The 14,233-nt window shown below is 32.5% G+C and overlaps 2 protein-coding genes and 2 long non-coding RNA genes across 7 annotated transcripts in view; 2 read left to right on the forward strand and 2 right to left on the reverse strand.

The window, feature by feature from the left end:
- Positions 1-3,892, forward strand: part of LOC111503606 (uncharacterized) — a 53,077-nt gene extending 49,185 nt beyond the window's left edge. For both annotated transcript variants that reach the window (XM_023157956.2, XM_023157957.2), the window contains exon 6: positions 3,483-3,892. In XM_023157956.2, the coding sequence (XP_023013724.2) occupies positions 3,483-3,695 (213 nt within the window). In that variant the 3' untranslated portion in view covers positions 3,696-3,892. The remainder of the gene's footprint in view (positions 1-3,482) is intronic.
- Positions 821-3,483, reverse strand: LOC111503608 (uncharacterized). Of its 3 annotated transcripts, XR_012468048.1 has the most exons (4): positions 3,004-3,483; positions 1,467-1,554; positions 1,342-1,398; positions 821-969 (listed from the first exon to the last, which is right to left on the reverse strand). It is a non-coding gene; the product is annotated as an uncharacterized lncRNA (long non-coding RNA). The 3 variants fall into 3 exon arrangements; XR_012468047.1 differs by having other exon boundaries at positions 821-1,398; XR_012468046.1 differs by having other exon boundaries at positions 821-1,554.
- On the reverse strand, positions 2,039-3,003 carry LOC141486786 (uncharacterized). Its single transcript, XR_012468045.1, has 3 exons — positions 2,968-3,003; positions 2,433-2,915; positions 2,039-2,378 (listed from the first exon to the last, which is right to left on the reverse strand). It is a non-coding gene; the product is annotated as an uncharacterized lncRNA (long non-coding RNA).
- A 4,065-nt stretch (positions 3,893-7,957) lies between the features above and the next one.
- LOC111503605 (cytoplasmic aconitate hydratase) overlaps positions 7,958-14,233 on the forward strand; it is a 78,742-nt gene continuing 72,466 nt past the window's right edge. Inside the window, exons 1-2 of the mRNA XM_023157955.2 lie at positions 7,958-8,218; positions 8,270-8,362. Coding sequence (XP_023013723.2) covers positions 8,212-8,218; positions 8,270-8,362 — 100 coding nt within the window. The 5' untranslated portion in view covers positions 7,958-8,211. The remainder of the gene's footprint in view (positions 8,219-8,269; positions 8,363-14,233) is intronic.

The following is a 14,233-nucleotide window of genomic DNA, read 5'->3' on the forward strand; positions in this document are numbered from 1 at the left end:
TCTATTCCATCTTTGCATCATGTGGGAAGCTGTCACTTGTCAATTATTCTGATGACAGTGATGGCGACCATTTATGCTATACAATTATAGCGAAAAGCATACATTTTCATCTGTCATTTTCGAACAAAATTTGTTTGCCTTGGAGCACCACTGTCCATATCACCATAGACGGATGTAACATTCAACAACATGTACAGATAATAAAATACTTTTTCCATAATCCTATGCTGTTATTTTGATTTAACGGTATTTAGATGACAATTGAAAAGTTAAAGTTAATAGCCTCAGCCCGTTAAGATTTTTCAACATCTGGCGGCCGTTTCAAAATTTCAATATTTTTTTTGATATCGCTCTTGAGTTACTCTCGGCAGTAAATTAACACTTGCTGCACATGATTCTCCCAATATTTCTGAAGAAATTTGATTTTGTTCCTCAATTTCTTCGATTTCATTCATGGTCGATGTTAAAGCGAACTCGCGAACACAAAAAACTGAGATAATATTATTGTGATATTGTAAGCTGTTCCGTGATCACACGATATTGGGATTTTTCTGTAGAATTACAAGGTATAGTATTTCCAATACCAATTGGAACAGCACAGAGAAGGAATTCCCGCCTCGACATAGGCGTCGCATATTATTTTTCAGTGGTAGTTTTTCAGTTACTTATTCTTACAATCATAGCAATTGATCACCCCATGAAAAAGTTATCTCAACTGAATTTTACCATGGGTAATTATGAAAAACTTCGATATTTAAGGTAGTTGATTTCCGAGTCGAAAACTCTAAAATACAATGAAAACACAAATAATCACACCGAATTCTCGTCAAACATATATTTACAAAATAATAAAGGCCAACAAAATTGCTGGAAAAAACAAAATTCTTCTTCGCTATATTCGGATGAGGTGGAATCATCATCGGGTTGACTAACGATCGGATTTATGGAACTTTGCACATAATATTTGTTCTGGAACACATAAAACTCGGTTAGTAAAAAGTATCCAATACGAACAGCCAAGTTTACAGTGCACGTGGACTAGTTCGCTGCCGGTTCATTTTTATGTATTGATTTTTTGGCATTTGAGAGTGCCAACAACTTTAAGAGTGCACAATATCGTTTACTCCGGCTATACCTATTTGGATGAGCTGGTAAGAAAGTGAATTGGAAATGACATCAAGGAATTAAATGAAAAATACAGTTCATAAATCACAAAAGTTGAAAAAGGTTTCATCTTTCACAGTCTATTTAATTTCTTTTTATATTTTATTTCCTGAAAACATTTATATTTTTTTACCAGATCATTCAATATCCTGAATAAAAGAGGTTAATCATACTCACCTTTCGCAGTGTATTCATCTTTCACAGTCCATTTAATTTCTTTTAATATTTCATTTCCTGAAAACATTTGTATTTTCTTACCAGATCATTCAATATCCTGAATAAAAGAGGTCAATCATACTCACCTTTCGCAGTGTATTCAGTTCCGTTGGGTATTCAATTTCCTAATATCGTTTTCATACCACTTTCATATCAACTCATCCGAATGGATACCTTCGGCAGTGTTGCCAACGCTGCTCATCACAAATACTGGCAATATTACTATGGATTCCTGGAAATCACTTGCAGAAAATTTGATATTACTTACATTTTACTGCAACTATCTTGATCAAAATTTACAAACAATACATCTTTTCTGAATTAGTGAATCCGGTTTATAATGGGTAGGTTACTGCGCCACAAAATACTTTTAATTACTCTGTGACTGCTCCACTAAACCAGAGGGATAAAAGTGTCTGGAAAATGAAATTTTTGATTGACCAAATGTTCATAGAAAACAAGGACCCAAAACATAAAAAAAAAAGATTTTTGATCGAAAGTGGGGAGAGTGGTTTTTTATATTCAAATTCCAATGTAAACAAAAAGTTAATTTTTTTGAAATATATTCAATATTCCTGAATAAAATAAACAAAAATACTAAATGTCTAAAATTTTTATTTATAACAGAAAAAGTAACTTATATTTCTCAATTCTCCAAATGTATATCATAATTGATATGAAAATAAATATTCACATAACATAAAACCATAACAAAAATAATCTCTTTTCTTATACTAATTCAGCCTCAACTTACAATAAATTTATATTTTTTAATACTTCAAATATATTTTGAAAATACATACTTAATATATATTACAAACAGTTTTCTTTTACTAAGTCAGTCATTCTACAATATTCCTACAAAAATAATGAAACCTTTGGCAAAACAAACAAATATTTTCAAAAACAACATGTATGAAATACATAAAAGGAAATATATTGCTATTGCTGCTATTGCTGGTAATGTTTGATTCAATGCTTTCGACATCGGCAGACTCCTAAAAGACTTGTTATTAGACAATCGTCATATGAATCAGAGAAAAAATGTATACCTCTCTAGATGTTCCAGCTTTGCTATTCAACTTCAACCATTTATCCATTTTTTTATTCACATTTTTCTTCAAAAGAAATTTTTTTAAGTTATTAATTAAAAAAATGTCTTGTGAGGCTCAAATCTCAAATACACAACAATGGATGCAAAAAGTAAAGATGAAGATTTTACGATGTTGATGTTAGATGAAATAATTTTTGACAAAGATTTAGGTTAATTAGGTTCGACTTTAATTTGACAGTTATCAAAGTACTGCCACAGAAATGTCAATGAGACAATGAGACGTGGCAGATGACAGAGCATTGCCCAGCATGGCATAAAACAGAAAACACAGAATACTAAATTGGTTCAAGAGTTAATATCAATGACGTATTTCCCTCTTCATTCATTGCATGGCCAACAAAGATAAAAATGTGATCTGGGTGTGACCATTTCTTGTTCACAATCATGGCATCTATTGGTGAGCCGGATTCCTTACAAAGGGCTGGAAATTCGCTATTACTCACAAAACACTGCAGAAGGGTAAAATTACTTACAAATCCAGGAATTACTGGCAGATTGGCAACCCTGACCTTCGGTCTTGTAATTTTTCATTATTTGGATAATTTCTCACGATACCTCTATTTTGCAGAACAGTACTTGTTGATTTATAACCTATCCTAGGCTGAAAAGTCCCGGCCCTGAGAAAGAAAACGATTTTTTTTGTTCATATTTATTCTTTGAAAGACATTCTTTGTGAAGGAATCAATACTTCTTACTAATGTTTTTATGTGCCGTCAATTTCTCAAAACGAATCAGCAACGTTTTCTAACTATTAGCACTATAACTCACGAGTAGAATATCATAAAATTGCAACACCTTTCTCTTGAAGGTTAGTACTAACTGAACAAGCGGTTAATGCAAGCGCCATCTATGTGTTAGACTCAAGACTTTTCAGGCCATGTAGTATTTCGATTTAACAGTTAGATTTTTTATTTAAATTTCGCTCGACATGAAATAATGGCTCAGAAACCTCATTTCAAACAAGTTAATAATCGTATGTTTTTCTTAGGCTGCTTACCAGGCTCAACAAGCTGAATTACAATTCCAAAACTCTGCTCAACTCTATGCCCAGCAACAAAGGACAAGAGCTGAACAGGAACAGCAGAAGCAACAAGCGATACAGCAACCTGTGTACTATATTCAACCTTCCGCTAGCAACATAGGAGCGTTGGGTTCGAGCCAAATCGATGCATTTTTGAGGGGACACAATATCCAGTTTTGAGTGACCTTGAGAAAGAGGACTGTGTGAAATGTTGTGACGACACGATATTAAAATATTTATTTCTTATAGTGTTGCCAAAATGATAATTTTTGTTGAATTTTAAAGAGAAATATCGATGTCGGATTGTGAGCGCACAGTATTTATGTTACTTTCTTATTTTTTAAATGTTTTCAAAAATAAAATACTAATGAAAACTACTCATGATGAAATCAATTCAATAACACCACCCTCTGCCATGGCGAAATTCATCCATATCACTCTAGGTATTATTTATTGAAACTGTCATACAAAAGACGTGAACATACAGTGCGTACATGAATTATTGCCCCGCTATCAACTTTTGAAAAGGAAAGGATATCAAGGTCAGACAAAATTCTGGTGAAAAGGTATCATTTTTAGTACTTTTTAATAAGAAAGACAATAGTTTGCACTACTCCGTAAAGCACCATATCCTTAAATATTTGGAAGGCTTCAACATCTTGAGCGATCATCAATATAGCTTTCGGAAACAGGCTGCGCGTGAGACTTTTTGTTGCGCTTATTTACAAACTTTATTAACGTCAAATAATTATTTATAACCCGCAAAATCGTCAGGCAATTTGCAGGTATTACTGAAATTACTTAATAAATACGTGATTTAAATTTCTGATTGCCTAAAGAATATTTTTTGGTAATTTAAAAAAATTAATTTTGGAGACGTCAGTTAATACTTAATAACCGACAAAAACGTCAGGGATTTTTTTTTGAGTTCTAAAAATTATAAATTAAAAGATAAAAAAAATTCAAGTTGCCAAAAATATATTTTTTTTAATTTTTTTTTGCAAATGTTACATGCTGCGCAGTAGCGAAATAACCGCTAATTCGCTAAACGACTTTCAGGACCGGATTCACCAATTGACAAAATTATAATTTTTCGCAATTTCAGCTTGCCTAAAAAACCTTCCCAAAATTCGTCATCAGCTCTCCGACTACAGTAACATGTACATGCGCGTGGTTCACAACAAAATAATCATATGATTTCTCAATATTTGATGGGTAATAAACTCGTATATCAAAATCTACGAAATCAAAATTCAAATGGAAATAACAAAAACTTATGTATCTAATCTTATCTGTATTTGCTTTGGGTTATTTGCTGGATATTGGTAGCCCTTTCCCTATCCTTTATTCTGGATTTGCTGTCCTTCTGGCTCCCACAGTTCAGTGATTGTATAATAAAAATTCTAGATTCAGATGGCTTGAAAAACCTATGACCCAATGCTAGAATTTTACACCAGAACCCAGAACCCTCTTTTCATGGAAGGAGGGTTCTCTCAAAATCAATGAATACCAATAAACATATAGTTTTTGCCAGGGCCTTGAGCTTTGTTTTTGTTCAACCAGATTTATTTTAGATCTTTAACTTTGGTGCTATTCAAATCCCATTCAGGGTAACAGTTTCTCACACTGATCAATATTATATGTAACGTGACACAACTGTTCAATATGAAAATTTACGTTGAAATCCCAAAAACTTGGGTATGAATTAATAAATCGAATACAAGTAGATTTTCTAGCGACCAATAGACAAAGACTAATTCAATCGTGGGTGTTCTGGTGTTAGTGGGTAAGCATTCGTAGGAATCATGCGTATCGATCGGAGTATCGGGAGTCAATATATTTACGGGGGGATTCTCGAGGTAATTAAAATAATTTCAATGTTGTCGCGGTATTTTAAACCGTGACATGCTTCGGTGAGTTTGTTGGGGGTTAAAATAGAAACCAATATGTTTTGGCACAATCATGTAGCTGGAATTGCAAAGGCTGCTTCTCAAAAGCTTGGAACACTGTTCAGAACTAGAAAACTGTGTACACACCTCAGCAACTTTTGATGCTTTATAAAGCTAAGATCAAACCTTCTTTGGAGTATGGAGCTTCGTCCCCAAATATACCCTGAAGCTGCTGGATTCCATCCAGAAAAGAACCATCTGCCTGATTGGAGACGCGAACCTCACTTGCAACCTTGACAGTCTGGAACATCGAAGAAAGGTTGGGGATTAGTCTCTCTTCTATAGATCCTTCCATGGAAAGTGTTCAAGTGACTTGGCACATTCACATCCACAAAGAGCGGTACATATCAGGAATACGTGACAGACTGTGGCTGCTCGTCGTTTTGAGATTCAGCTCAGCACACCTCTAATTTCACTATTTAAGGACTGTTTCATTTATAGAACTGCGTTTATGTGGATTTTCATCGCTACCACCTTTTTTCAAATGGAAAGGGGGAATGTTGGAATTCCTCGTTTGATATGTATTTACTATCAATTGAACTTTTTTACTATTGGTGATTGAATCTGCCAATCCTCAGTAATTAGCAATTTTATATTCGTTTCAAAGATACATATTTATGGTTATTTAAAAAAATACTTTCCCATCTATATACAAAACATTGTGGAAGTCTTTCTAAGAAAGGAAGAAAGTAATCAATTTCAGAAAACTGAAAGAAAAAGCCCTCCTGAACAGCTACTTCCATATAAACATTGAATTACACGAAAGAACATTCTTTGGAAACAAATACTTTTATTTGAACACTTATTTATACAAAAAACACTATGCCATTAATTCAATTATCATTCACATCCTATGTTTTGGCATAAGACACTTGCCTTATCTTATCTTCAACACCAAATCTGGATAACATTCTGGATGAAGCACTCAATTCATTCATAAAATTACGACTTTATGTCACGAATAAGTTTCAGCTACTCATGTCATCGATGACAGTACGTAATGTACGCTTATTTGAATAAATCCCAGCCATAGGAATATTGTTTAAGGAAATGAAATATTTCTAAATAAAGTTCGAAATAACACTCTCTCCCATCAACTTCCTTCACAGTAGGGTCTGGTAAACGCCTGTCGGAAAACAACTACTTTCCCTGCTAATACCACACCGTATATAGCCAAGGAAGTAGTTGTTTTCCGACAGACGTTCACCAGACCTACAGTGTAGGTAGTTGGGAGATATTAATATTTCAAAATTCATTTAGAAATATTTTATTTCCTTATACGTATGTATCCCTCCTCGATAGTTTTCACTTTCGAATCTTGTTTAAGATGTTCCTTGACTAGACAATCTACTGTCGCGTCAGCAACATTATTAGCCCCCATCGACACGGTTTCATGAAAAGACATCAACCATCACGAATCTTGTAACAATTACTCAATGTATTGCGTAAGGTATTGATTGTCAGTCTCAGACTGATGTCATCTACACTGATTTTTCTAAAGCGTTCGACAGACTTGACCATAGTATCCTGCTCAACAAGCTATCAACTTCTGGGTTATCCTAAGACTTAATTACTCTCTTCAAATCGTATTTTTACAACGGTGAGCAGTATGTCTAACTCAGTGGCCCCAAATCTGTCAAATATATAGCCACATCTTGTAGTCCACAAGGGTCAAATCTAGGACCCCTACTGTTCAATGATATCGGGGCTGAGATTGATGTCAATTTCGTTTTATATGCAGATGACTTGAAACTCTATCACAGTATAACATGTTCTGATGATTGCCAACGTCTCACCCTGCATTTAAATCGTGTTGCTACATGGTGTCGGAATAATAATCTATCTCTCAACATTTCCATATCACTGAAAACGAATATGACATTACACAAATACGTCATAAACAATCAAGTTCTGGAGTGTCCTGACGCACTTACTGATCTAGGTGGTCCTTTTGATTCATCTCTCTCTTTCAATAAACATATTGGCACTACTCTGAAAGGTGCTTATCGCTTATCGCTGGAAGCTCTACAGAGGAGTCTCCTAAAATATATGAAGGCATGTATCCTACTGTAAGATTTGCTTGAAACTCAAAGTTTTTGTAGTCTCGGCGTAAATATTATTCATTTCTTTTTTTATTCAACGTCATAAATAAAATACTATCATTATCTACTCGTAATTGTTAGTAATAAATGCATTACCTATATTTTTATTACGTTGTTACCACAGAACTCATACCCTGAGCACGATCTATTACGTTGTCGTAATTCTTCTGGTTATTTTGTTATTGCTAACCATTTTCTAGTGCATTTCGACGCTATGCAATCTTTTGAAAATCTTACCTTGATATATGGGATACACGCAATACAAAAGTTTATAAGTAGATCGCTGAATTTATTACTAATTTTTCAAAATTTCAGTACGAAAATAAAATATTGAGTGACAGAACTGGCAACTGGTAACCGCATGAGACATGACATGAGTTCTGTTGTGACATTCCTGATTTCAAATGTCAGAGTCGGAAAATTGGGAGGATTGGACGTCTAATATTCAGTATTTTTAATATTTTTTTATTTCGTATGTGTTTTTATATACGCTCTCGTTATCCCCGTCATTCGAATTATAAAGTCGGTGTTTTCAGATGAAGTTATGAAGTAGAAAATCATTATTTTAGTTATTAGTTAGTGAACAAAAATATTAAAAGAAATACTTGGATAGGAGAGATTAAGATCAAATCTCTTAGATAGATAATGCCAGGTAAGAATTTACATGAATATATTATTTACTTCTCATAGTTTCAACTTTCAGCCAAAAATCCTTTCAATAAATTTTTGAAAAGTCTCACCATAGATGGAGAAGAGTACAAGTATTATGATATTTCACAATTGGGCTGCAATTATGGTAAGTTCATGTCAATATTTGATAATATTAACAATCAATCAATTGAAATATGCTTTATTGTCCAAGGCACAATTTTACGAATGAAACTTGTATAAAAATAAAAAGTAGATCATCATTGGGAAAGAAAATGTTTGGCTTTCTACTCCTTCTTTCTTTCTTCCCCAAAAATTAATCACTCCCTTTCAATTTAAATGTCTACTTGGTAACACATTCCAATTTATCTAACTATCTTTATAAGTCTTCCAATCAATTGATTTTTTTTATTGTATCCTTTGAGACAATTTGTTCTGTGTGGGACTCAATATTTCTTACTTTTTTGGGTATATAACCTTCCACAGTCTCTTGTTTGAAATTATTTGGTTGACAAACTTACTTAAACCTTAAAAAATTGGTAAACAGCTCACAAAACAGTTGTCATAAAAGAACACAAAGCAATAATATTCACAAAATAGTAACTTAAAGATTACAAGGTTTTTTTACTTTATGGGACTTGAATTTTTTGCGATTTTTTTTTGGAAGGATACTACATGATGGTAGAAATTCAGAACATTCAGAATTGCAGAATATCTCGTATATAATACTATTGGTGATTTGAGCAAGAATTTGTTCACAAAGTGTTATAACCATAAATAGTGAAAATGAAGTTTTAGAAAATATATTTGGTAGCAAAAGTGAGATGTAAATATATCACAAATTAAGTCTGTACATAAATCATTCGTCAGCGATGGGTTTTCTAGCGAGAAGTTCCTACTTGAATTACCCCCTCTGTATACATTATGATCCAGAAGTTTGGATTGATATAATGAAACAGTGCTTTGATTCCTCAGGTGTTGAAGAGGAAACCGTCAAATTTTAGAGTGTATTGGGTGCCTTAGATTATTAACTAAATATAAAAGTGCGCAAGATACTGCAGATTCTGGAGGAAGAACCCTATTCCAAACATGAGACGGTTCAACGTCTTACTCACTGAAAAACATCAAAGTTCCTCCTTTACCTCAATGGTCTCGCCGACATAGCTAAGCTAGATGTTGTACTGCGTAAGCTGTGGTAGAGGAGAGTCTCTAGATGATTTCAAGAAGCTTTAGATGGAAACAGAGGCCACACTGCACATACTTTAGAGAATGTGGCGAACAATTTGGTTGATATTTTCGACGCTGCAGAATGCCGATGGTACTGGAGCTGGTGTCAATTTCTCCGAATTCCTTCTATGGCAATTCAAACAAATCAGTGAGGGTATTACTAATCTGCAGCATCGAAGAAAAACCTTGCTCAGTTTGATTTTTGTGGAAACACTTATTGACAAGGCAACAGACATAGACACACTTTGAGATAATAAAAAAAAACTTGTACTTATTACTATGACAAATAAAAGTTTGTTTCAAGTTGGTTATACTAGTATATTTCAATTGTAATTGTGTGATTTTTACATCAAAATTGTTATGTTATGTAGGTGTTTTCACAATGATTTGATTTTCATACAAATTTTTCTATGATACCCACAAAAATGATAACTACGATTTAATTCTAAATTTTCATTTCATTATTACAAAAATTTCGAAATCACACACAAGAGATTCAATCGAGAATTCATGATCGTAAACTTGCTTGTTAGTTGTATAATTCCATACGTTGCGGAGATACAATATTCAACAAATCAAAAAAATCTCTAGTGAAATTAGATTTATTTATTTATTTATTTATTTATTTATTTATTTATTTATTCAACTAACGGGCAGCACCCAATATACAAATATGTTTTTATAAAGGTGTACATAAATACTTATGATTAAGATCCATATTAAAATTAAACCTAAGATAAATAAAAACTAAGATTAAACCCAAAGGCAATGAATGATTGCAGTGAGATACATTTATATATATACATGTGCACATCTATGTATTGTTTTTTAGAAGTGATGGCAAACTTCGTTTCAAGCTACTTGAAACGAAATAAATAAATAAATAAATAAAATGGGTCTAAGAATTACCTCCTTAAATATTAGCATGTGTTTAAGGAACACCCTGTATATTTTATTGTCCAAAGATTTGCATCCTATTGACAAAATCTAAGAAATACAATGAAGATATAGAAAAAGTTCTAAAAAAGTATGAATGTAGATAAAAAAATCCAAAAATGTATAAATGTAAATATAAAAAAACTTCTAAAAATGTATAGATAAAACGCCACCTTGTATAAAGTGATAGTACAAAGAATAAACTGTTAATTTATTGTTGAAAGGATTTGCTAAAATACTCTTCCAAACTATAATAGGGTCTATCAACAAGTAGGTTCTTCACCGCCTTTTTGAAATGAATGTTGCTTAGATTTGCAGATCTCATTCTTAATGGTAAATGGTGGTAAACTTACCACCATTATAGTATATGGAATCTTTGATTAAATTCGAAGTTGGGATGGGAAGTCTAAAGGTATAATTGCTATTACGAGTAGCATAAGGAGTACAAGCAAAGTTGACTTCGATTTATGTTTATAAATAAGGCATACCGTCTCTAGGATAAAAAGTGCGATGACTGTTAACATTTTATTGGCAGTGAACAAATTCCTGCACGATTCTCTGGGTTTGACTTCACAGAGTGCCCTCTTCTGTAATATCAATAGAGAAGAGAGAAGGGATGAGTTGCATGCTTCTCAAAAAGGTATTCTATAACGTAGTCGAGATTCAATAAGTGCATGGTAAATGGTTTTTGCGACATGGAAACCCAACTCATTTGAAACCACTCTAACTGCATAACATCCGGAGGAGATCTTACTCTTGAGTTGTTTAAGGTGTTCATCAAATTTCAGCCCATTATTAATGAATACACCGAGAAACTTTGTGTTTAATTTATTTTTTAATATAGCAGCGTCTATTGAAATTTCATCAAGCGAACATTTGAATGATATTAGATTCGTTTTAGATGCATTGAGAGAGAGTAAATTTGCATCGCACCAGCTCTTCATCTTCTTCAAGTCGGATGATATTATTTTATTTAGCTCCATTGAGTGAAACTACGAATAGCGAATAGAGTGAAACTACCAGATACGTTAATCATAGATATGTCATTCATATATAACAGAAACAGAATAGGGCCTAACACAGAACCCTGTGGTACACCAGATTCAATGGCCCTGTTCTCCGAGAGTTCCATTGTCCTTACCATTTGACTCCGATCTGGAAGGTACGATTCGAACCAAGTGTTCGTTACACCTCTACGTCCATATTTATGAAGTTTTTTTTAATAAAATCTTATGATTGACGCAATCAAACGCCTTTGAAATATCGCAAAAAATTGCGGCGGCTACTTCACCAGCATTCAATTCAGAGCATTCAATTCAGCAGCATATACAGCGGTAAGGTGATATTTTTGAATAAGTACAAAATTATTAGACTATATTAATTATTGAAAAAAAAACCTCATTTAATTTTCAATGTGATGATAACTGGACTGATTCCTCCGAGATCTGACTATATATAGGTCATTCGAGTGCTTTCTCCTATCCCCTCTTCCCTCTCTCCGCTTCATTGGTTTTAGCGGGAGATGACCGTTTGGCGGGAGTTGGTCGTTTTTCGCTTGATTAGAGGTTTCCATATGTTACGTATCTCTACGCTAGCTTAACTAAATGCGTTGTTGGACAGCATATACGCGGCTTCTTTGAATTTCCTCCTAAACCAGTCTTCCTCTTTGTGGATGATTTCAGCTTGAGCCCATTTGATATTATGTTGATGAGTCCACAGATAAATTTTCTATAAATACCTTTAAAATATTGTACTGTTCTTTGGTATGCTCAGTCTTGAAAAATAATTGCATAATATGGAGTCCTCTATATCAAACATATCTATATCTATGATTGAGAAAGTACAAAACAAATTTCTGAGATCATGTGCATTTAAGATCGTATATCAAAGGTCCGACTACGAGTACTCACACATTCTGCTTCTTCTGAATTTATCTACTTTGGATCACCGCCGAGCTGAAATTGATTTAAGACTTCTTCATAAAGTTACAGATGGTGATATGAACTGTCCATTTGTAACACAAATGATTTACTTTCAATGTTAATTCAAGAAGAACCAGAGTGTCGAAGTTGTTTAAAGTTTCTTACCATTCTACTAGCTGTGGCTTAAATGAAACCATCACTAGAACGCTTAGGTTAGCAAATAAGAATAGCAGCTATATTGATTTGTTTGACTCATCCTTGGTTGAAGTATTGACCTACTATGAAGAAACTGCTGATTATTATTACTAATAATTAGTTGAAATTAGTTTTTTTTTTCTTTTTTGGTATTATATATTATTATTCAATAATTTATTTTTCACTCACAGTATTTATGTGTTCATTGTATAATGGTAAGTCCGTAAATAAATAAATAAAATCAATAAAAAATTTGTGATCAGTAAACTAAGCAGATGTTTCCACTTGCTGGAAAAAAATGAAAATTATGAAAAACTTATTAAATTTCTCATTGAAATCCAAGCAATCATAGTAACACAATTCAGAAACAAGTCATTGATAATTCTGTTTTAACATTCGTTTATTATTAACTCTTGAAACTCTTGATAAGGTGTTAGAAATGTCTGTATATAACCAATTAATTCAGTACTTTAATACCAATAAATTGTTTATAGGCAACCAATCAGGTTTTAGAGCTAGACACTCATGTGAAACGTCTCTACAATTTTAAATAACTGAATGGAAAAATACAATTGATAGAAATCAGTACATTGTTGCGACATTTCTCGACCTTAAAAGGGCGTTTGAAACAATTGATCGAAATATTCTACTTGAAAAATTAAAATATTATGGGATATCAGGGATTGTTTTCGATTGGATTCAAAGTTACTTATTCAACAGAAGACAAAAAACTAAATTTGGAAAAGAATTGTCAGATGAACTTATAATTGAGAGTGGCATACCCCAGGGTAGTGTGTTAGGTCCATTGCTTTTTATTATTTACCTAAATGATATTAATTACATATCTGGATCACACTGTATAAATCTTTTTGCAGATGATACATTGGTTTATTATATACATGAAAATTTGGATCAGGCAATTGTTGAAATGAATAGGTCTTTAAATAGCATTGAAACATATTTATTTATTAATAAACTGAAACTAAATGTCAGTAAAACAAAAAGTATGATTTTGACATCACCTTATAAGTATGATCAAATTGTTTGGGCAAATGCTGTTATAAAAATTAATAATGTTAGCATTGAAATTGTGACTGAAATAAAATATTTGGGATTTATAATTGATAAAAATTTAAAACTAAATAGTCATGCTGATTTTATTTGTAAAAAAATATATAAAAAACTTTTTTTCTCTCGTATATGTAAAAAAGTGTCTATGTATGCTAGGTTGACTCTTTTTAAAAGCCTAATACAACCTCATTTTGATTATTGTACTACATTACTTTTTCTACTTGGTAAAAATAAAATAGCGCAATTGCAAAAGCTTCAAAATCGGGGCATGCGATTAATATTGAGATGTAGCCGTTACTCAGCAATTAAATCGATGTTACAGTGTCTAAACTGGTTTTTAGTTGAAGAACGTATATTATATATGACTATGATCTTTATATTTAAGCTGCATAAAGGATTGCTACCCAATTACTTTCAAAAAATCTTATTGAGAAATAATGAAGTTCATGATTACAATACGAGAAGAAATAACAATTTTTACATTAATAAAACTAACACTAAATTTGGAATGAATAATATATTTCATAAAGGCTTAAACGAATTTAATAAACTACCACAGTTTGTAAAAGAATCTAATTCAATAAACCAATTTAAGTCATCATTAAAGAAGTATATTAGTGACAGCTCATTATGATATTTGTAATTTTTTATTTTTTAATGTGAACTAA

Source organism: Leptinotarsa decemlineata, unplaced genomic scaffold, assembly GCF_025532065.1.
Source record: "Leptinotarsa decemlineata unplaced genomic scaffold, Ldec_3_MD MMD2_tig00026374_RagTag_RagTag, whole genome shotgun sequence".
Taxonomy (NCBI): domain Eukaryota; kingdom Metazoa; phylum Arthropoda; class Insecta; order Coleoptera; family Chrysomelidae; genus Leptinotarsa; species Leptinotarsa decemlineata.